General features: G+C 47.4%; 2 protein-coding genes across 3 annotated transcripts; one reads left to right on the top strand and one right to left on the bottom strand.

Annotated features, from left to right (window-relative positions):
• Positions 1-637: 637 nt before the first annotated feature.
• DAZAP2 (DAZ associated protein 2) lies at positions 638-4,799 on the top strand. Of its 2 annotated transcripts, none has more exons than XM_059185325.1 (4): positions 638-819; positions 1,842-1,960; positions 2,364-2,532; positions 3,362-4,799. In XM_059185325.1, exons 1-4 carry the CDS (start codon positions 807-809, stop codon positions 3,682-3,684), a joined length of 624 nt encoding a protein of 207 aa, XP_059041308.1. In that variant the 5' UTR covers positions 638-806; the 3' UTR covers positions 3,685-4,799. The 2 variants fall into 2 exon arrangements, with proteins under 2 accessions (XP_059041308.1, XP_059041307.1); XM_059185324.1 differs by having other exon boundaries at positions 661-819; positions 2,364-2,609; positions 3,362-3,645.
• Positions 4,800-6,175: 1,376 nt separating this feature from the next.
• SMAGP (small cell adhesion glycoprotein) lies at positions 6,176-21,815 on the bottom strand. Its single transcript, XM_059187492.1, has 5 exons — positions 21,722-21,815; positions 21,229-21,603; positions 20,401-20,469; positions 7,636-7,716; positions 6,176-6,929 (listed from the first exon to the last, which is right to left on the bottom strand). Exons 1-5 carry the CDS (start codon positions 21,813-21,815, stop codon positions 6,751-6,753), a joined length of 798 nt encoding a protein of 265 aa, XP_059043475.1. The 3' UTR covers positions 6,176-6,750.
• Between the last annotated feature and the right edge of the window lie 1,603 nt (positions 21,816-23,418).

The following is a 23,418-nucleotide window of genomic DNA, read 5'->3' as shown; positions in this document are numbered from 1 at the left end:
GATTAGGGGCGAAGCGAAAACAGAGAAAATATACACAAGGCACCACACAGGTCACCTGCAACAAGGGCCAAAGGAAAGGCAGGGCCACAAGCACTCCCTGGGTACCGCGAGTGTGCCGGTTTTAGCGCTAGCCGCTTGGAGGACACAGCACGGCAGGTCCTGCCTTTTGCGAAGAAAGACAGCGACACAAGTAGTCAGGACAGCCTGTCGGTGCAACGGACAAGGCAGCGAAGACTCCACTGATGGTCGACCTCAGGAAAGGACACTGGATAGCCGGACTGGCAAAATAAATCTGGACGGACCTGAGGCTTAAGTCGGACCTCGCAGGAGGGAAACTGCGCGAAAGGTCAAGGTTTGGGGCGCGTATTTCAGGCAGTTAGAGAAGTAATCAGAAATCTCCGCTCCTTGGGGAAAGGCTGTCAAGGTGAGGTGACCTTGAGTTGCGGCGCGTAGGTGGAAAAAGGTTCCGGGGAATAGTTGAATGGTTCTGCCTCCAAGCGCCCAAGAGAGAAAAAAAATCCTGTTTTGAGACAATACCTGTATTTGGTTTTCTTCGCGTCGTGGGGGTTGGTAGACGAGGCCCAAGGGGCGGGGCCAACGCGCGCGAGTAGGCGGGACCACGCGAGCCCTCCCTCTAGCTACTGGAGGCCGGGCAAGGGGGCGGGGTTTCCGGCGGTAGCGGCGCTCGGGCGTCGGGTGACGCTAGGAGGACGAATCGTCACGTGACACGGAAGTGACTACGAACAGGAAGAGGACGAAAAAAATAACCGTCCGCGACGCCGAGCTGAACCGGACCAGCAGCCACCATGAACAGCAAAGGCAAGGACGCGGTGCGGCTGGGGCCGTCGGGGGGAATAGTGCTAGCCTGGAGCGAGTGGACGGGAGCCCAGGGTCGCCAAGAGCCAGGCTCGGGGCGAGCTGCGCCTCGCTCCTGGGCCAGCTGCAGTCTCGGGGACTGCGCCAGGCGCCTTCGTCATCCCCGAACTACGTCTACTCGCTTCTTCCCGGCCCTTTTCTCCTTAAACTCTGTGGCGCAGTTTGGAGCTGCGGGCTCGGGTGGAGGGTGGGGGGGGTGGAAAAGGCTTGTCATGATGGGCATCTGCAGAAGCAAATGGGGAGCTAGAGCAGGGATTCGGGTAGGCCAATGGAGAGCCGGCAGAGGCGGGGCGCCGCGCTCCGGAACCTGAGGCTGGCGCTCGGGCTTAACTAGTGAAGTGCCGGCGCTGGTGGGCGGGCCGGGGGCCAGAAGGGTCTCTCTCCCGTTTCCTCCGATGGCGGCGCCAAGTTCTCCTGGTTCTTGTGATTGTACTAGTGTTTGGCAGAGCACGAGTCTCAGCTGGTTCTCAGGACATTTCCCTTTATCTCCTCTCGAGTCTGCAGGTTCACTTCCACCACTCATTTTATTTGGAAGTCGACCTTGAGCAGGAATCTATGGGGCAAATAATCGTAACTACTGTGACCCAGCGAAGTCTTGGGCAGTTACATCCAGGCTTGTGAAAACCACCCAGAGCAGAGGCAGGATGTACCTACCGTTGGTACATTGTCAGGAACGGGTGCCCAGACCTACCATGCATGGATGGAGAAACTTGGGTCCAGGCTATTACTTACACCAGTATGCTAATGGAAAGAGCTCCCTTTCTGTCCAGTTAGAATCTAACATCTTCGGGCATAAGTGGGGATAAAGGAGCAAAGAGAATGCTTATTTTCTTGGCCCTAGAAATCGGGCCCTCCAGAGCAGTCAGTTTCCAAATGGGCTTGCTGTCATTAGGTTAGCTACCCAGTACGTTCCATTCTGGTGGCTCTGTATGGTAGGCGATGTGCATTTTTGTCTTGTCTTCCAGGTCAATATCCAACGCAGCCAACCTACCCTGTGCAGCCTCCTGGGAATCCTGTGTACCCTCAGACCTTGCATCTTCCTCAGGCTCCACCCTATACTGATGCTCCACCTGCCTACTCCGAGGTGCTTCCAGTTTACTAGACTTGAACTTGGATCATATTTTCAGCCCTTAGTTGAACCCGTCCCCACATTTTTATTTACTCTCCACAAAGAGGAGAGCATGCTCATATGACTAATCTGAAACACTGTGTACTTCAGCAATTTCTGTCGGGGTTGATAATGCATTCTCTGATCATTTTAGGTTTTCTGGCATAGGCTGAGGTGAAGAAGATGAGTTTGCGTTCCTTGAGCCTAACATTAGCTATAGCAGGAAGTGACCCAGGAGAACATCGAGTGGTAGTGGAAAGGCAGTTTGTGGAACTCACGGTGTAATCTGCACAAGGAGAGTTAAGAATGGACTCAGGAAAGGGATCTAAAATTGGAATGTCTTAAAGTAACCTGTTCCCTTCTCTTCTACCTCTTCTAGCTCTATCGTCCAAGCTTCGTGCACCCCGGGGCCGCCACAGTCCCCACCATGTCTGCTGCATTTCCTGGCGCCTCACTGTATCTTCCCATGGCCCAGTCTGTGGCTGTTGGACCTTTAGGTTCCACAATCCCTATGGCTTATTATCCTGTTGGTCCAATCTATCCGCCTGGTTCAGCCGTGCTGGTGGAAGGAGGGTATGATGCAGGTGCCAGATTTGGAGCTGGGGCTACTGCTGGTAACATTCCTGTGAGTATGACCTTACCGGAAACACTCAGCTCTTATGTATTTTCACTTCCCGGAAGAGATTATGTAGTCATCCTTTCACCGTCCCTGGGTAACAGCTGCTGTGATATTGGTGTAACCACTGATCCCAGTAGTCAGGCAGAAAGCAAGTTGGGTGGGGCAGGAGATCTGTGGCAGGTCAGCAGCATCTGGCACATTCCCTGGGGTCTGAGTTAACCAGATTTCTTTGTTTTCCTATCTTAGGAGTCCTGCCTGCTGCCTTTTCATTGCCAGTTTGGTGCTGGTCTAGGAATACTCCTTATTCATTCCACGAGCATTTAAAGCATTGATTTCACATGTGCCATCAGCATGGCATTCCGTCAGGAAACATGATCATTAAATGGAGAAAGGCACAATACTTATTAAGTAGCGTTTGGAGAGATATTAGAGATTTTAGTTCTGTTTTCCTACGTAGTTCCCCCACGTATAAGATTTGGAGCCCAAAGGGTCCTTGCTAGGGCCATCCGCTCAAAACCGTATACCCGAAATGAGATGAGAATGCCTTTGAATGAGTGGTAGGCCCTCTCCTTCCTGTTTGTATCTTTGGGTTCAAAGAGAATACAGACCTGCTTTACAACCCAAATTGGTGGCAGAACTAGCTTAACAATGCGATTGGTGAGCACACTGCCATCTTCCTGATGGATCGTGTTGTCCCTGTGTCCACTTCCCTTGTCTCAGCTGCACTGTGCCCAGTCAACCTTGTCTTTTCCTTTCAGCCTCCACCCCCTGGATGCCCTCCCAACGCCGCTCAGCTTGCAGTCATGCAGGGAGCCAATGTCCTCGTAACTCAGCGGAAGGGAAACTTCTTCATGGGTGGCTCAGATGGTGGCTACACCATCTGGTGAAGAACCAAGGCCACCTCCGTGCCGGGAAAGACATCACATACCTTCAGCACTTCTCACAATGTAACTGCTTTAGTCATATTAACCTGAAGTTGCAGTTTAGACACATGTTGTTGGGGTGTCTTTCTGGTGCCCAAACTTTCAGGCACTTTTCAAACTTAATAAGGAACCATGTTATGGTAGCAGTACCTCCTTAAAGCATTTTGAGGTAGGGGAGGCGTCCATTCATAAAATGAATGTGGGTAAAGCAGCCCTGAGGATCTTCCTTTAATTCCTCCGGAGTACTACTGTACCATACTGGTCTTCGCTCTTAGTAATAAAACATCAAATTAGGTTTGGAGGGAACTTTGATCTTCCTAAGAATTAAAGTTGCCAAATTATTCTGATTGGTCTTTAATCTCCTTTAAGTCTTTGATTTCTATTACTTGTTATAAATGAAATGCATTAGTTGTCTGCCTTTCCCTCCTTTGCCCCATGGCCCACCCTCACCCCTAGTCTTCCAGTTCCTTCCCGCCAATCTCCATTGAATCAATGGTGCAGGACAGAAAGCCAGTCAGACTAACTTCCTTCTCTCCTTGCACTTGTCCCCACTTGCCATCTTTTAACTAGTCTTTCACAAGGATCCTCTGAAACTCTCTCTGTGCCCCAGGCACAGGCCCCATTACTTCTGCTTTTGCATCTCCTCAGGCAAAAGTGGAGGGTGCCCCTCGGACCCTCCTTACAGGTTGTTTTTTCATCTGTGAACCAAACTCCCAATTTGCTTCGGTGCCAGAAAAACCGAGCTCTATTTGAACCAAGGGTATCAATGCAAACTATAAACAGGTTTGTTTAAAAATGTGGGGGCGAGGAGGAGGATGCATTTCAAAAGCCTGATGACATTAGAGCCAAATTAGGGGAAGTTTTCGCACCCAAAAACTGGTTATCGTTCATCGTCAGAGTATCTCATGTAGGCCTTCATGGCTCCCGAGAATTCCTCAGCCAGTTTAATGGGGTCATATTATGAGTCCCTCACTATAAAATGACTTGAGTCCAGTAAAATCTCATTAGGGTTAAGAATATTTCAGGGATCCTTAATATTTTGATTTTTGTTTTCTGAATTGGATTTTATTTTATCTTATAATTTCAGTTCATCTAAATTTTGTGTTCTGTCCATGTGATGTTTGACTGTACCATTGACTGTTATGGAAGTTCAGCGTTGTATGTCTCTCTCTACACTGTGGTGCACTTAACTTGTGGATTTTTTATACTAAAAATGTAGAATAAAGACTATTTTGAAGATTTGAATAAAGTGATGAAGTTGCATTACACCTCACTTTAAGGATTCTTTACTCAACTCGTTCTTAGATTTTTTTCTCCACATATATCTTATGTCCCACCCAGAATTCAGATGAGTCCTGCTGTCATTCTGGGGTTTTGTTTTGTTTTTTTAAATGAAGCCTTTGGAATAAATTGAGGAGTACAAGGCCAAGACTTGACTATTTTCATGAGTCCCATTTTAGAGGTTTTACTTTTCTTCATTTTATTTCCTAAGCCCTTTCAGATCCTTAAAGCCTATTATGCCAGAGGTAGTCAGAACATAAACTTAGAAATAAGGGGATTGATTCTCCTACTTGCTCTAGAATTTGACTTGAGAAAAATGTTTTAGTATGACAGTCTGTAAGTTCAAGGCGACCTTCAGTTTCTCCAAAGTTCTGTGTGGGGAAATAATGAAAACTAGAATTGCCAAAATTGATTCTTCAACTCTTGAGTCTTGGGAGGAATTGAGGTTGGACAATGGAGCAATGCAGTTAAGACCTCAAAGGAGATTTAACTTAATTTCCAAGTAAAACAGTATTTGGGGAGCTATGATTTCTATCAAAACATTGTGTCTTTTGAACACATATCATTTGGGGAGTAAGTTAGATCCAAGAAGCTTCTCTGGGCTTGATTCAAAGGACACTGGTGGGAAGAATGGTAGGGAGATTGTTCCTGGTTCCCTCTGTATACAAAAGGGGTCTGGGAAGGGGCATCTGGGTGACTCAGGTCGGTTGAGCATCTGCCTTCAGCTCAGGTCATGATCCCAGAGTCTTGGGATGGAGTCTCGAGTTGGGATTCCTGCTCAGTGGGGAGCTTGCTGCTGTCTTCCTCCACCCTTCCCTACCTCACTCATGCTTTCTCTTGAGCAGAGTCTCAAATAAATAAATCTTAAAAAAAAGAATGGGTCTGGGAAATTATGGCTTTTGCCAGGATGGAAGGTAAAACCATTTCATCTCCCAGGGTATGTTTCTTTTCTTTCTTTCTTTTTTTTTTTTTTAAGATTCTATTTATTTATTTGACAGACAGAGATCACAAGCAGGCAGAGATGAGGAAGCAGGCTCCCTGCTGAGCAGAGAGTCTGATGTGGGGCTGGATCCCAGGACCCTGAGACCATGACCAGAGCCAAAGGCAGAGGCTTTAACCCACTGAGCCATCCAGGCGCCCCTCAGGGTATGTTTCTAATGACACTCCCCCGGAACAAGCTTCCCACCACCATCTTTGTTTCAAACTACTGAGATTGTTGTGGGAACTTGTGAAACTCCCCTAGGGTTCTTTCTGTTGGGGAAAGAACATATCCAAATGAGTTAAATAAGCAGAAGAAACTGTCGAAAAAGTTTGAGAATGGGTAATTCAAAATATAAAGGTAGTTATTTCTTGCACATGGGAATCAGATTTCTGTATCAATGAACATTTTTAATTGTGATAAAAATAGCATCAGTACAAGGTTATTCGGGAAGACAGAAAGGCCAGGCTCAGATTAGGAGATGGAGCACGTTCATCATGGGGTGAGGTCTCCCCAGTCTCCTGTCCCTTCCTGCTCAGCCTGTTACCATGGTATCTAGCACCTGGGAAGAACTTCTACCGACACTATCTTTGTTCAAGCTGTCACTAGTAGACCAGGTAGGGGACAGAGGAGCAGCCAGAGACCCTAATGCTCCTGCCCTTTGACCTTGAAAAAAGTGAAGATGACCAGGCACATACTCATGTGGCCTGGCGTCGCTCGACCTTGCTGGGCAGCCACTGATACTAGCTATAATACAAAGGCCTGGCTAAAGACATCAACAACGGCTTTCTCTGTGTCCCTGGCATCAGTGATGTTGGCATTTGGGCTTGTGTCCTAGAAGGAGCTCAGGTTTGCCCATAACAATCAATGCTTCTCACTGGTTTCAGATAAAACTTTCACCTAATAAATTAAAGAGTGTGTTAGCTCTGGAGCCTAGATAAGCTCCTTGGGGGCCCGGGAATCATTAGATGAAATATTCCTCCTTGTCCCTGCCCTTGGCTGAATCACTCTCCATTTGGAGGATGGTGCTGGGCTCGCCTTCTGCAGGTTCGTAGGTGACGTAGCTGCCTTTGTTCTTGTACAGGTAAAAGAAGATCAAGACCACAACCGAGAGCAGGGTGAGGAAGACCACGGTGATGACAACTTGGAAAGGAGAGGGAAAATGCAGAGATGTTTCAGGATTGAGGATGTCTCAGTCATTCATGGGGTCCCCTGAATTCAATGATTCCCTCACTTTTTGTATAAGGATCCTTTTGTTCGAGTTAACCACTGTCCACGTCCACATCCATATTCCCCCACAAGCCCAACTTCCATGGTGCAGGATATCTGATGCCTCCTGGGGCTTAAGCTAAGCACACATGACTTTGGATTTCTAACAAAACAACCCCCTCTCAACCAGTTCCTGATGATTCTGAAGAAACAGGAAGGAGGGAAAGAGGAAATAGCTTATCCCAACAGGAAGACATTTTGAAACCCACGGCCTTCTGCAGGGATTTCTCTGATCCCTCCCATCCCTGTCCTCACCCACTTGATGAGCCACACATATTCCCACTGTTACCCGCACACTGGAGCGTAGGGCCCGTACACACTTATATCTATTTGTGGCCACTTCCCACATTTACTGGCAGTGTCTCAGGCGTGAAGCCTCTAAGTCTTTTGTAGCTTTGTGTGTGTGTGTAGAAGAAAACCTACATGCCAAAATAAGCCCATTAACGGATCTGGTCTCTAATTTGTGGTGCTTTCCTGCATAGGGAAAGTCCTCGATCACCATACTGGGTTCCTAGTCTATGGAGAGAGATAGCCCTTGAGTTCAAGAAGTCTTCTGGATTTGGCTCAGGGCCTTTGTTACCTGCAATGAGGGCTGTGCTTGCCTCGGCTTCTGGGGACAGGGCTTCAGTGGCCTGTAGAAACGGGGTGGTCATCAGCTCTTCTAGAAAATTTAGAAAAGTGGAAGAGGAAATGGGGTGAATTCTTTTGTTCTAAGATGTACATTTGTCCTTCAAATTTCACCACTCCACCTCTTCTCTAATAAAGAATTTGTCCTTCAACTCCTATAGTAAATCCATACAAAAAAACCTGCAGGACAAAACAGAAAATAAACTACCATCCAAAGACAATGAACACTTTGATAGATTTTTCTCTGCTTCACAGAGTGGTTAAAAGTATGGGCTTTGGAGCCTAACTGTAAGATTTGAATCTGAGCTCTGTCCTTTACTGGCTGTGTTACCTTCAAAAAATTACCTAACCCCTCTGTGCATTAGCAACCCCTCTGCAAAATGGAGATAACAGTACCTACTTTACAGGGTTGTTGTGACAGGTAATAAGTAATTCAGTAAGGGTAAGCTATTATTAGGAATGCATACTTTCACACAGATGAGATCAAATGAGTGTGTACGTGTATATATATTTACATTATATTGGCACAGGCATTTCTTTAATGCTCTTACAAACTCTTTGTAAACATTATTTTTATTCGGTTTTTTAAACTGTATTTTTTAGAAGTAGGCTCCATGCCCAACATGGGGTTTGAACTCACAACCTTGAGATCAAGATTCACACATTCTGCTGACTGCACCAGCCAGATACCCCAACATTATTTTCAAATAATAAAATAATACCCCTCCCTTATTAAGACCCTTTCCTATGCCACCAGAGTAGGCCCTGCAGTTGAAAGATTCTAAAACAAGACCTCTCCTACCCTAAAATATTATCTCATACCTCCTCCTGCTAGTGGTCTATCCATCCTTTATAGCCTGAAAGTCCCACCCTAAAGTCACTACCCAGGTTCACAACACTCAAAATTGTGGTCTCCAGAAGTCCCTTTTAAAAGTAAACACACAGGGGTACTGGGTGGCTCAGTTGGTTCAGCGTCTGCCTTCGGCTCAGGTCATGATCCTGGGGTCCTGGGATTGAGCCCTGCATCTGGCTCCCCTGCTCGGCGGGAATCTACTTCTTCCTCTGCCCTTCACCCTGCTTGTGTTCTCTCTCTCTGTCGCTCTCAAATAAATAAATAAATAAAATCTTAAAAAAGAAATAAAAGTATTTATATGGGCAGTCAGGGAGTCCTTAGTTCTGTCCCTAGTTAGCCTTTTAGAGTAGGGATTTGAAAGGCACCGAGTTAAGGTTACTGTAGGACAGAGGTATCCTGGGGAAAACAGGCCAGCTGACCCTGACATTGCCCACAGGAGGCCTTACTCAATATTCATTCAGTAAATAGCGGCAGCACTCATTAACTGTCTCCCCTTCGCCAGGTACTGGGCCTATCACAGAAAGCACATGGCCCGCCTTCACAGAGCTGGTCCCCCACCATGCCAAGGCTCGCAGTTCATGACTGCAATACACGAGACAAGGAAACCTGGGCATGCAGGAGAGCACGGGACAGAGGGTTTGATCTAGTCTTCCAGCAGGCACAGCCTCCACAGGAAGTGAGATTTGAGCTGGCAGCTGAAGCAGGGGTAGGAGTTTACAGGGTAAAAGGGATAAGAGCCAGCACAGCTGGAGCATAGGGCATGAGCGTGACTCCTGTCTAATGCCAACTGACTTCAGGTTTCCATCTAGGGCAAGTGAGATAAGTCACCAGCCGTGGTCCTGGAAGCAGTGCTGAAGGGGGCAATGGTGTTGAGGAGTCTTTTCACACAGGCCAATAAGAGGGCTGATGAAGCTGGTCCCACAACATAGAAAGCAGAGGTGGGCTGCCTAGAGCCCCTTCCCGCCCTTCCCCAGGCCAGCCCAAATGTGCTCTCCTGGGACCGCTGGGGTGACTTTAGGCAACTCTGCAGGGCACTGGTGAGGCCTGAAGGAGAGCAGGAAGCAATCACATAGTGACACTGTTTACCTGCTTAGTGATTAAAAAAGAAAGCTACTCTGGGTTTGAACCTTGCTCCCACATTACCAGGTGACCTTAAGGAAGTTACTAAACCTCTCTGAGTTTTCGTTTCTTGAACTGAAAAATGGAAGCGTGGTGGGCAGCTGATGAGGGGGCTCGGGATGGCCCCCACTGCCTGGTGTTTATTTACACCCTATGTGAGACCCTCTCCCTGTGTGTGGGCTGGACCCAGAGACTTGCTTCTCTCAAAGAGAGTACAGCAAAAGTGATGGGCTGTCACTTCTGAGATTACGCAGTGACTTCCATCAAAGGAAGCCTGATCTAGTCTTCCAGCAGGCAGAGCTCCCCATCACGCACACTTTCCTCCCCCAAATCTCCTGGACTGCACTCCATGTTCCCACCACTGACCTAGAATTCTGTACAGATGCTCTTAGTTTTGCCTTTCTTAAACATTAGAAAACGTAAGACATACAAAGCACTGAGAAGACTAGTTCATGTATGAAGTTTAAGTATAAAGGATAAGAAGATTCAAGTCAATCAACAGCAGTTTACTTTGCCCCTACCATGTTGAGAAAGGGGTAGTGCTGAGGTCAACCAGGGGCAGGACCACGGAGCTCCATCAGAATGAGGGTTCAGAGGACAGATACGTATGACTCCCCGAGGACAGATGATGATTGCTAGTTGGGAAATTCTGCAAGTGATCCCGATTATAACAGCTGCCATTTACTAAGCCCCTGCTCCATTCTGGGGGCTTTATAACATACTCATTAACCTTACATCAATCACTTCAAAGTAGGTATTTTTATTTGCTAATGTGGACCCGGAGGCCCTGGGAGAGAGTTAAGTGAAACGGCTCACGTGGCACATGAAGGAACAGTGCATGGAGCTGAGATCTGAATCCAGGACTTCCCGCTTCAAATCCCAAGCTAGGTATTTATACTAATCCTTTCTACTGTGTCCTTTTCTTTTTTTCCAATAGGGAACAAGAGGAAGAGATCATGAAAGATTACCACGGGGCAGCACAACAAGCCTTCCGGAAAGCTCGAGGGTTTAAAAAATTGGGGTAAAGGGAAGAGAAACACCCACCAACCACAATCACTGCTGTGCCACAAAGAGTTGTCCTTATGGTGCCTTGGTGGCTCAGTTGTTGAGCATCTGCCTTTGGCTCAGGTCATGGTCCCGGTGTCCTGGGATCAAGCCCAGCATAGGGCTTCCTGCTCAGTAGGGAGCCTGCTTCTCCCGCTCCAGTTCCCCTTGCTTGTGCTCCCTCTCCCTCACTCTCTCTCTGTCATAAATAAATAAAATCTTAAAAAAAAAAAAAAAAAAAAAAAAAAAAAAGAGTGTGTCCTTAATGCAGACTGGCTCAGGGGAGCTACATCAGTGTGACAGGAAAGCCATGTTGCTTCACAGGCAACCTCCCTAACTTTATAACCTTTGATGCACTCAGAGGCAAGCTCACTACAACCAAACAGTGCACGTCGGCAACGTGGAAAGACCTTCAGGGACATACAATTCGGGGCGCCTGGGTGGCTCAGTCGGTTAGGTGTCTGCCTTCCACTCAGGTCATGATCCCAGGGTCCTGTCCTGAGTTGGGCTCCCTGCTCACCAGGGAGTCTGCTTCTCCCCCTCCACTCCCCATCCTCGTTCCCACTCGTGCTCTATCTCTTTCTCTTCAAATAAATAAAATCTTTTTTAAAAAAGATTAAGAAAAGAAACATACACTTCAATAGGAGTGCCTTCCTATTATTTACATGAAGCCATCTGGCGAAGCAGTTAAGCACAAATGAAGGAGGTACAAAGAAATTTACATCTACATTAAGGCAACGAATTAATGATGAAGGCAGACCCCACATCAGATTTTTACTTATGATGAAAATGGTCTCTGCTGGAAGCAAAGGCTCTCTGGACTCTGCTTCTAAAAGGAGGAAACACACACCTCAGGAACAAAGGCTCATCCATTTTGTAGCAGTGTCCGAATTTCCTTTGTTTTTAAGGCTGAATAATATAACAAAGGAAGTTCTGACATATGCTACAAGATGGATGCCACTTATTTATTTTTTTAAGATTTTATTTATTTGACAAAGACACAGGAAGAGATGGAACACAAGCAGGGGGAGTGGGAGAGGAGAAGCAGGCTTCCTGTTGAGCAGGGAGCCCGATGTGGGGCTCGATCCCAGGACCCTGGGATCATGACCTGAGCCCAAGGCACACGCTTAATGACTCAGTCACCCAGGCTTCCCAATGGATACCACTTATATGAGGTACCTAGAATAGTCAGATTCATAGGGACAGGACATAGAATGGCAGGTGCTAGGAAATGGGGAGAGGGGATGAGCAGTTGTTACCATTTTTTTTTTAAAGATTTTATTTATTTTTTAAAAGATTTTATTTATTTATTGACAGACATATCACAAGTAGGCAGAGAGGTAGGCAGAGAGAGAGGATGAAGCAGGCTCCCCTGCTGAGCAGAGAGCCCGATGAAGGGCTCGATCCCAGGACCCCGAGATCATGACCTGAGCCGAAGGCAGAGACTTAAGCCTCTGAGCCACCCAGGCACCCCTAAAGATTTTATTTTTAAGTAATCTCTCTACCCAATGTGGGGCTTGAACTTACAACCCTGAGATCAAGAGATGCATGCTCTACTAACTGAGCCAGCCAGAGGCCCTGGGATGGCAGTTGTTGTTTAATGGGTACAGAGTTCAGTTTGGAAAGATGAGAAAGTGCTGGAGATGGATGGTGCTGATGGTTGCACAACAGTGTGAATGTGCTTATTAATGGCACAGAACTGTATACTTAAATACTGTAAATTTTATGTTATGTATAATTTTACCATAATTAAAAAACCCCTTCTCTTCACACAGTTTACATTCTGAGAAGAGGGACAATAAATAAATAAGTAGAATTATTATTGCATTAGTATTATTGTATTGTAACTGTTATTAGTTGTTGATTAGTGCTATGTAGAAAAAAAGGAGCAGGAAGTGGGGTAGGGGGTTGGCATGTGGATGGGGTGCTCAGGGAGTCTCCCTGATGAGGTGACTTAAGTACAGGCCTCTAGAAGGTGAGAAAGGCAGCCTGGCAGAGATCCAGGCAGAGGGAACAGCAACTGAGAGACAGGGGTAGGCACAATATTGAAAAGCACTGATGCATGCTTGGCACGCTTAAGGCACAGCAGAGAGGTCACTGAACAGAGCAAGGGAGAAGCAAGAGGAGAAGAAATCGAGGGGGCTGTGTACTATAGGTGTCGTAGGCCACAGAAGGGCTTTGGTTCTTTCAGTGACTGAAATGAGAACCTCTTAGAGGTTCTGGGGCAGAGACTGGATTTATATTCCAAAGAAGTGCTTCTCGACCTCTGTTGTGTATAAGAACCTCCTAGGGATCTTGTTAAAAAGATTCAGGGGGCCGGGGGTAGGGCCTGAAATTCCAAAGACCATGCTTTTGAAACACTGAGACCACCGTATTGGGAGAAAGCCCAACGGAGCCCAGTGCAAAAGCGGTAGGATTCTGAGACATTCTGACACTAAGACTGACAGGGTATGTATGGGGCGCAGTCAAGGATGACATCAAGGTTTTGGGCTTGAGTAACTGGAAGGAAGGAAGGCATGGTGTTACCCAAGCTGGGAAGCCTGCAGGACGAACAGATTTGGAAGGGAAGATCCGAGTTCAGTTTTGGACATGACTGCTTATTAGATACCCAAGTGCAGCTGTGAAGACTGGAATTTTGGGGTGGGGGGCGCCTGGGTGGCTCAGTGTAAGGTTAAGTCTCTGCCTCTGGCTCAGGTCATGGTCTCAGGGTCCTGGGATCAAGCCCCGAGTTGGGCTCTCTGCTCAGCAGGGAGCCTGCTTCCGCCTCTCTCTCTGCCTGACTCTCTGCCTCCTTGTGATCTGTCAAATAAATAAATAAATAAATAAAATCTTAAAAAAAAAAAAAGACTGGAATTTTGGTAAGAGGTCTGGAATGGAGATTTTTAAAAAATCTGCATATTTAAGCTCCTGAGAATGGGTGAAATCACCAAGGGAAATAAGTATTGATAAAGAAGCCCAGGGCTGGGCGCCTGGGTGGCTCAGTGGGTTAAGCCGCTGCCTTCGGCTCAGGTCATGGTCTCAGAGTCCTGGGATCGAGTCCCGCATCGGGCTCTCTGCTCAGCAGGGAGCCTGTTTCCTCCTCTCTCTCTGCCTGCCTCTCTGCCTACCTGTGATCTCTCTCTGTCAAATAAATAAATAGAATCTTAAAAAAAAAAAAAAAAAAAAAAAAAAAAAGCCCAGGGCTGAGCCCAGAAAAGAAAGAGCAAAAGAGACTTAAGAGTAGTAGCAAGCAGCCAAACAGACCAAGTACGAGGATACTGGGTTTCCCCATGCAGGGCTCATAAAGGTCCCAGAAAACAGCAGCTCTGGTGAACTGCTGTATGTAAGGCCCTAGCTGACACTGAATTAAAAAAAAAAAAAAAAAAAAAGGAAGAGGAGGAACTGGAGGCAGAATATAGATAAAACTCTTTTTTTCTGTAAACATGAGCAGAGCAATGAGGCTGCAGCTGGAGGGGGAAGGGAGTTCAAGTTTTTTTGTTTGTTTTTTCAAGAATGGGAGAAATGACAACATGTTTATGTCGGATAGGAAGGACAGAAGAACTTGGATGAGAGGGAACAGCTGGGGATGCCTGAGGGAGGAGAGTGGCTGCAACTGAGTCCTTGCAGGGAGGGGATCCAGCGCCCCAGAGAGGGAGGGGCCGGCTGCAGACAGAGTAGAGAGCTAGGGACACGCATGTGGGCGCACAGGCAGGTGGCAGAAAGATGGGGACAGTGGGAGCCTTCGGCAGTTCTTTCTGAGAACTTTAATTTGCTCAAGAAAACAGAGTGCAAGGTCATCAATGGAGAGTGAGGGGGGGAGCCGGAGTTTAAGAAGAGCTGAAGATGTTGCAGGAGTAGATCTTGTCTTATCACAGAACACGGATAAGGCTGTTTATACTAGGGGCGCCTGGGTGACTCAGTCAGTAAACCGTCTGACTCTTGGTTTTGGCTCAGATCGTGATCTCAGGGTCCTAGGATCCAGCCCCTGTCTGGCTCCGAGCAGGGAGTCTGTGTCTCTCCCTCTCCCTTGCCCCTCCCCCAGCTCAGGCTCACTCTCCAGAATAAATAAATAAAATCTTTTTAAAAGATTTTATTTATTTATTTGACAGAGATCACAAGTAGGCAGAGAGGCAGGAGGAAGCAGACTCCATGCTGAGCAGAGAGCCCAATGCCAGGCTTGATCCCAGAGTCCTGCAGAGGCTTAAACCTACTGAGCCACCTAGGTACCCCATAAATAAATATTATTAAAAAGACTCTATAATATCCTGCGGAGTAACAGAGCCTAGCTATCAGGACTAAGCGGAGCAGGAAATGACCACCACGGGAAGAAGGGGGGAAGTCCAACCACAGGTTCCTCCTCTGGGATTTAACTTTAGTTCTTTTCGATTGATACTACTACATCAAGCCATGCCAGGACCAAATTTAAGACCTTTCTTAGGTCTTAATAAAAGACTACAAATAAATAAATAAAAGTATTACATCACCAGACGGGCCTAAGAAAGTTCAGTATCAATTTCCCGATGGTAATAACTCTGGCTTTTTCGCTTGACTTTCCTAATCCACTGCCTATTAAATTCTTTGCAAGATCTTTGTTTTGGTGGTCCACTTCGGTGGCACCTTCCACATAAGTTGAGTGTGCAAGCGCTTCGTGCCTTTTGGGTAAATGCAGACTCCAAGAGGCCCAGGGAAGGTGTGGCAAATTTGTGCAAGTCTCCAAACAAGAGGGGGCAGCTAATAAGCTGATGAACGGAGAGATTTCAAAATGACTAGAGAAATGGGCCAACCTGAGCAGGGCAAGAATTTGACAGATTCTTTGGTCTTGTTCAACTACCACCAAAGAAAGAATGGGGAAGCCATGGCATGGCAGCAGCATATATAAAAGATTTACAGTGAGATCCCCAGAAAGCAATGGGTACTGGAATGGCAAAGGGCAACAAGAGGGACAGCTGGGCTGTGGGCTTTTGGATAGCTTTTATTTTCTTCTATATGCTTTCCTTTATCTTCCAAATCTCTTATGATGGTATGTTGATCCTTGAACAACATGGGTTTGAAGTGCATGGGTCCACTTATAACGTGCATTTCCCCCCATAAACACAGTGCAGTACTGTAAATGCGTTTTCTTTTCTCTAGCTTCCTTTATTGCAACAAGGCAGTATATAGTATGCAAACCATGTAAAATACGTGTTGATTGACTGTTACTGGTAAGGCTTTTGGTCAACAGTAGGCTATTAGTCGTTAAGTTTTGGGGGAATCAAAAGTTATACGTGGATTCTGACTGTGTGGGTGCTCAGCACCCCTAGTTTTCAAGGGTTGACTCGTCTTTTATAATCTTAAAGAATTTAAAACTTGCTGTTATTCTAGGCCCCATTAATATAAATATGGTCTCTAATAAAGAAGACAACAGCGCGGCCCTACTTTGTGCCACTGCCACTCTTAGACTGCTGAGCTACGTCTGGGTATGACAATTTTGTGGTGAGCTGCCAACATAGTGAATGGCTTGGAAATTGTTCAGATAAGGAAAGCTGGCAAGAGAAAGCCCAGAGAAGAAACTCACAGAGAGCCTAGAGCTTGAATGCTATCTTCAAATATGCTGATGGATGACCTGTGCATCAGGACCACTGGTGGTGGTGGTGATGGGGTGCCTGGGTGTCTCAGTTGTTCAGTGTCTGCCCTGGGCTCAGGTCAAGATCCCAGAGTCCTGGGATTGAGCCCATGTCAGGCTCCCTGGTCAGTGGGAAGCCTGCTTCTCCCTCTCCCTCTGCTTCTGTTCCCTCTCTCGCTGTGTCTCTGTCAAATAAATTAATCTTAAAAAAAAAAAGAGGGCCACTGGCCGAAACTAATGCGAGAGAAGGAAAAGCAAAGCTGATAAAATCCTTCACGGGATACTGGAAGGAGAATTCTAGCACGGAATGGGTGGTTCAGTTAGCTGACCCTCAGAAACTTTCTCAGCCTTAGTTTTGGAATTTTTATAAATTGTCCACTAGCTGACCCTCAACCTTAATATTAGAATTTTTATAAGTTGAAAATGTTCCATCAGAATTCTCCTCAACATAAATATATTTTTTTTAATTTTCTCACTTTTTTTTAAGATTATTTTATCTCTCCTCCATCCTGGTGATGTAAGCAGGGTTGGTATTATCATTATGTACAAGCTCAGAAAACTGCCATCAGCCAGCCCAGGATCACTAAGCTGCTGGCTGAGCTGGGCTTCGAATCTGTCTCCTCATTCCAAGGTGTTTTCCACCACACAGCGTCAACTCTCTATGTTCTGGAAATATCTCTCCTCTGCCTCAGCTAACCATGTTAGTTTATGTGTCCACTGGGTTTGGTTCCCTGAGTTTTACTGTAGAGTGGAAAGTACTATAGCACTGTTTGCAAGAGTCACCCATATCTGAATGTCCATCAGCAGAGGAATGATTACATAAATTACAGGCCATTCATTCTGGAAACACCATACAGTTGTCAAAAGGAATGTTGTATATCTGTAATTACTGGCACAGGATATATGGTGAGATGAAAAAAGCAAATTACTAGGGCAGCAATGTGTAGTAAGATTACATATTTGGGAAAAAAAAGTAAATTAAGATGAAATTATAAACACATGCATACACGCATTTATTATGTCTGCATATACATATAAAAGGTCTAGAAGTCTATTCCTTAAGGGGGCATATAATAGCCGTTTTTTTTTTTTTTAAGATTTTATTTATTTGACAGACAGACATCACAAGTAGGCAGAGAGAGGGAGGCAGAGAGAGAAGAGGAAGCAGGCTCCAGCCTGAGCAGAGAGCCCGAAGCGAGGCTCGATCCCAGGACCCTGGGATCATGACCTGAGCTGAAGACAGAGGCTTTAACCCACTGAGCCACCCAGGCACCCCCATGTAATAGCTTTTCAATGAAAAAATAAACAACAAAACAGGAACACCATAAACATGGTGTTCCTACACCATTTCTCTCCTGTCTCCCTGCCCAAACAAAGGAATACTAATATTACTCTCTTTCTTCCCTCTCTTCAGGCTTGGAAGGACTGTAACACCATTTTTCTCTCAGGTGGGGGGCTTGGGGTAGAGGACCACAACAAGATCTGAGGCTCCACCCAAATCCTAACCAACAACAAATGAAGTTCAAGATCTATTTTGCTTACGTACCTTTTTGGTCATTGTTAAGCCAGATACCTATTGGTTTCTTTGAGGCCCTTGTTTTCAGGCTAAATCTCTTATCATTGAGGCATCAGATCCTTTGCCACCTGAGTCTGCCAACCTACTTATTTGCTTTAGACCTGCCCAACAATGGGTGGCTCCCTCAATTCTCCTTTCCATGGGAACCCGCCCTGGAATTCTACTTCCTTTCTCTTTCTTTCTCTTTCATGTGCTGAGCCCACTGAGAGCGGTGTGCCATGACAGAAAGAACACAGGCTGTGCAGTAGATTGAGACTGGGCACAAAATCCTGCCTCGGTCTTTATTAGCCACATGATCTTGGGAGAATTTAACCTCTGATAATTTCTTAATTGCCCCAAAACTCAGTTTTTGCTTCTGTAAAATGAGGATTAAAATCTGTTCGTGAGGTTGGGATAAGGAATAAGCAGAATGAGAAACAATTAACAAAACTGGCCAGCTAAAAAGTGGGTAAGGACTTGAATAGAGAGTTCTCTAAAGGAGATACACAAAAAGGAGGAGGAAGAGGAGGGGGAGGAGGGGGAGCGGGAAGGGAAGGAAGAAGAAATAATGCAGATGGCATATGAAAAGATGCTCAATATCACTAATCATTAGGGAAATGTAAATTAAAATCACAAAGAGCACTTCACACCCATGAGGATGACTACTATCAAAGAAAGGAAAAAAAAGAACAGAACAAGTGTTGGTGAGAATGAGGGTTAGGGTTAGAACCTTTGTACACTGCTGGTGGGCCTGGAACATGGTGTAGCTGCCGTGGAAAACAGTGTGGCAGGTCCTCAAAAAATTAAACAGAATGACCATGTGATCCAGCAATTCCTCTTCTGGGTACATACCCGAAAAAACTGAAAGCAGGTACTCGAGAAGAAATTTATATACCCATATTCCCAGCAGCCTTGTTCACAATACCCAAAGGGTGGAAGCAGTCTCTTGGTGGATGAATGGATAAACAAAATGATGTAGTACATGTGTATATAATGATGTGTGTATGATATTATTCAGTCTTAAAGAGGACATTCTGACACACGCTACAACAGTGATGAACTTGAGATGCTAAGTGAAAAAGCGAGACACAAATTGACAAATACTGTATGATTCCACTTATATTAGGTACCCAGGCAAATTCATATAGACAGAAAGTGAAATGCTGGTCATTAGGAGCTGGAGGGAGGGGGAATGGGGAGTTATTGTTTAATCCATACAGAGTTTCAGTCTGGGAAGATGATGAAGTTCTGGAAATGGATGGTAATGGTGGTTGGTTACATGTGGTGGTAACGGTGTGAATGTTAATAATTCATGCCACCGAACTACCAAAACATGGTTAAAATGGTAACATTTATATTATGTATATTTCACCACAAATTTAAAAAAAGAAAGAAAAGAAACCGTCCAAGTCCTAGAAAGAAAAGAAACTGCCCAAGTGCTAACTCCTCAGTTAGCTGCTGAAGCCACCCCTCTTTTTCCTGTGGGTAGGTCTATTCTAGAGTTCCTTTGCCTTCTCCAGAACACCTTCCATGGAAGACAGTGTGTGTGATCTCACACATGGCACTAACTTGACCCAGAACAGCCACTGCACCCTTCTTGGTCTGTACAAACCTCATCTATTCTTCAAGGGTTAAGTGCTCCAGTCCATTCCATTCCCCACTCATGAAGCCTTTGCCGACCAATCTAGATTTCTATCCACTTCTCCGTCTTCTCGTTTCTCACTGGACCATGGGCATTCTGAATGATGTGCATCACGGTCATAGAGGACAGTGTCTTCAACTTCCCTGGGTTTGTTACTCACCTGTTTCCACATCAATATAGTAGATAACGTGTGTCCTAATGAATGACGAATGAGGCTGTACATGAAAACACAGGTGCATAGACCAACCAAGGTTTTTTCTTCCCTTACCCTACAGTACACAACGAAAACCATCAGTGACTGATGGTCTGTCTGGCTCAGCTTGGTTACTAAACAAAAGGTGGCAACTCTTTCTCAGTGTGGTGAGAAGTGGATCCCTGCCTGACCATAGCCCCAGATAACAACGGGTTTTGATGCTGCAGTGTATCATCAGAGGAGTGGAATTAAAAAGCAGGTAGAAATCCTTTCCAGGAAAAGGTGGATCTCTAACAAGCACCAGTTAATAGTAACAACCAATGTTATTGAGTGCTTCCTAGGTATGAGACACTGGGGCTGGGTGTTTTATATGGGTTATCTCATTTAGTCTTCACATATAACCTCATAAATAGGTACCATTTTCCCCATTTTACCAATAACAAAACTGTAGCTTAGAGAGTGGATCACTGGCTCAAGGTCACAAAGCTTTTTAAGTGGAAGTATTGGGAACTAGCCCAGGTCCATGTGATTTCAGATTCAAACTGAACCAAAGTAAGCATTTTGGTAGCCCTCTGCAGCTTCCCAGGACCTTTTCCGGTGTGAGGTGGGCACAGGGAAATGGGAGGGTCACCCCATCTGGGCTGAGGCCTCAGGGAATTCCAGGCCCTGGCTGGAGGTGGGGGAATGTTAACAAGTCTCTACCGTTCCTATTGGGAAAGGCTTTCACCTACCTCTTGGAGAAGGCGTGCTTAGCAGACTAGTCATTGCAGCAAATGGATGGGCACCAGGGAGAGGCAGATCTGTAGGAAGAGGGACAAAAACAGGCATGAGATTGGGTGGGCCCCTATCCGGGGTTGGAGACACTGAAGTCCCAGGAAGGCCTTTGGGGCCAGGTTTGCTCGGATTCCTTCCCTCATGGGGCTAGTCCTAAACCCTTCTCTTCTGGTTTCCCTCAGAATCTCCTCCGGCTGCAGGTGCCAAGAGCCGAGCCGAGACCTCTGGTTCTTGGTAGGGCGTTGCCTCTGAACGTCCTACCCCAAGGTCCTTTCACCTGGCCCCCACATTTACCTAAGAGATTTCTCCCGACCTGAGAAAGTAGGCGAAGGTATGCAAACGAGCGGCGGACCCAGTTTCACCCCGCCGCAGGCACAGGTACCCCGCTCTTCCCGAGCCGGGCGTCTGCGCGCAGCCGTCCACTAGGGGTCAGGAGAGGCCCGGGAGGGCAGGACCCGCCGGCTCCGGTGCCTGCGCGGGGGCAGGGCCGGGGCCTGGGGGCGGGGAGCCAGACACGGGAAAGGGAGGCGAGGGGCCTCCGTCCCCTTCAAGCTCGTCCCTGAGCAGTCGCTGTCCGGCCCCGGCCCGTTCCCCCCACCCAACCCCCCGGTTCTCCCTTCCCTGCCCGCCGCGCCGCCCGCCGAACCCCACCGGCCGGCCAGCAGCGCCGACCCCACTGGGCCCGGCCGGAGACTCGGCGGCCCGCGCGGACGTCGGGGCTGGCGCGGCGAGGACGGGGAGACCCGGTCTCGGCCCCGCCCCCGCCCCGGCCCTCCGGCGTTTACCGGCACCCGGCTCCCGGGGCAGCCCGCGGCGCGCGCGCGGCCGTCCGTCCGTCCGTCCGTCCGGGCAGCCGGCTCCGAGCGGCCGCGACGGGAGGCTGTGGGCTCGCGTGGCTCCCGTGGCCGAGGGGACTGCGGTGTGCGTGCGGGCCTCGCCCTCCCCAGGTGCCCTCCTCCGCGTGCTCACCTTACCAGTCGGACGGGCGGCCGGGGGAGGGCCCGGCGCCACTCCGCGCGGCCTTTTGAACCGGCCGGGGGCGGGAACGGCGGAGAGCCGCGGAGAGCCGCCGGGGGACGCGGAGCGGGAGGAAGCGGCGGGCGGGCGCGCGGAGCGAGCTGCGGAGGCCGGCCGAGAGTGGGGGTGGAGGGACCGGCCGACTGGGTGGGACAGGAAAAGAGGAGAGAAACCGCCCTCTGCAGGTTCCCTCTGCCCGGCCGGCCGCCTCTGCTCCCCCGGGAGGAAAGGCTGCTTTTCCTTGTCCGATTGTCACTTCACTCTCCATCCGGAGCCGCTTCCTCCCTCGCGCCGAGGCGGCGGACGGCGTGGCATCGGAACTGGGATAACTGGGATCTGTCCGCTGCCTCCCCATAGACGTAATCTGAATTTCCAGCAAAGGTGGAAAGTACATTTACGTGCGTTTGCATGTCATTTAGGTAGATGGGTCGGTGTCCAGAAGCTTGGCGCCTAAGTTAACTCAATAGGCGCGCCGCAGCGGGGAAGCCGGGCGGGTTGGCGGGGAGGGGACCGGGGCCCCATCCGGATCTTCCTCGTCTGAAGTTCTTCTCAGGCGGAGTATAGAGGTCACTGAGCGGCTTGGCCTTTTGATTCAAACAGTCCCAGCCCCGCCGCTCGTTAGCGCGGTGCTTTGGGCTAATAATGACTAAACATCTCTAAAATCTGTTCCCTCATCCCTGGAATGAAGCCATGTCACAGCCACACGTTTAGCACGTGGTGAGCACCTCAGTTTTAACTGCTAAACGTGCCGTACTTGAGCCATCTCGACTCACTTCTCCGTGGCAGGAAATGTTTCCAAATTAATGAACTCAGTGACTAAGGATGTAATACTATAAACACAGGCTCTGGAATCCGCTCGGCTGTGTGATCTCAGACAAGTCACTTGGGTTTCATTTCTTTATCTAGGGCAGTAGCTGTCTCATGAAGTTAGTGGGGGGAGAGAATGAGTTAATACATCCAAAGCGTTAGAACCTTACCTGGCACATAGTAAGTGCTCAGTAAAGGCTAGCTGTTTTGGGGCGCCTGGGTGGCGCCCAGGCCACCAGGCAGTGGGTTGACCTTTGCCTTCAGCTCAGGTCATGGTACTCAACAGAGGGGACTTGGTTCCCCCTCTCTGTCTACTTGTCATCTTTCTATCAAATGAATTAAAAAAAAAAAAAAGCCTAGCTGTTTTTTTTTTTTTTTAATTTTAAAAAGATTTTATTTGTTTATTTGACAGAGATTACAAGTAGGCAGAGAGGCAGGCAGAGAAGGGGGGGGAGCAGGCTCCCCATTGAGCAGAGAGCCCAATGTGGGGCTCCATCTCAGGACCCTGGGTTCATGACCTGAGCCAAAGACAGAGACTTTAAGCCACTGAGCCACCCAGGTGCCCAAGGCTAGCTGTTTTTATCTTGGCTTCCTATTTAGGGTTAGGACTCAAGTGGTTATTCTGCCAGTGATAGAGATTTCCTTGCTTACGTATTCCTGTGAGGAGCTCTCTAGTTTTGGAAATCAATGTTTATATAGATTGACAGACAGACAGGTCTGGTGCACGTTTGTTTGGGGAACAAAGACTGACAGAAAATCTCAGAGAATAGAGGCATAGTGTCGTGAAGAAAAAGAAAACATAAAGTAAGCAAACGTGGGGTTGCCTGGGTTGCTCAGTAATTAAGCATGATCCGGGATCTCGAGCCCAGCATCGGGCTCCCTGTTTGGTGGGAAGCCTGCTTCTCCCTTTCCCACTACCCCTGATTGTGTTCCCTCTCTCCTTCTGTCTCTGTCAAATAAATAAAATCTTGAAATAAACAAATAAATAAAAGCATGGTTGTTTTCATTCTTAAAGATATTTGGTTGGTAAAAACCAGAGGGAAAAAAAGAGTAAGTTCATGAAATTCATCATTTTAAAATGTATTTTTTTAAAGGCATAGTAGTTATCAATGAGGAGGAAGGAAGCCCATATGTGGGAAAACTACCAATCC

This window comes from Mustela lutreola, chromosome 8, assembly GCF_030435805.1.
Source record: "Mustela lutreola isolate mMusLut2 chromosome 8, mMusLut2.pri, whole genome shotgun sequence".
In the NCBI taxonomy this organism is placed as follows: domain Eukaryota; kingdom Metazoa; phylum Chordata; class Mammalia; order Carnivora; family Mustelidae; genus Mustela; species Mustela lutreola.
Note: the sequence above shows the minus strand (reverse complement) of the source record. Positions and strands in the feature narration are given on the sequence as shown.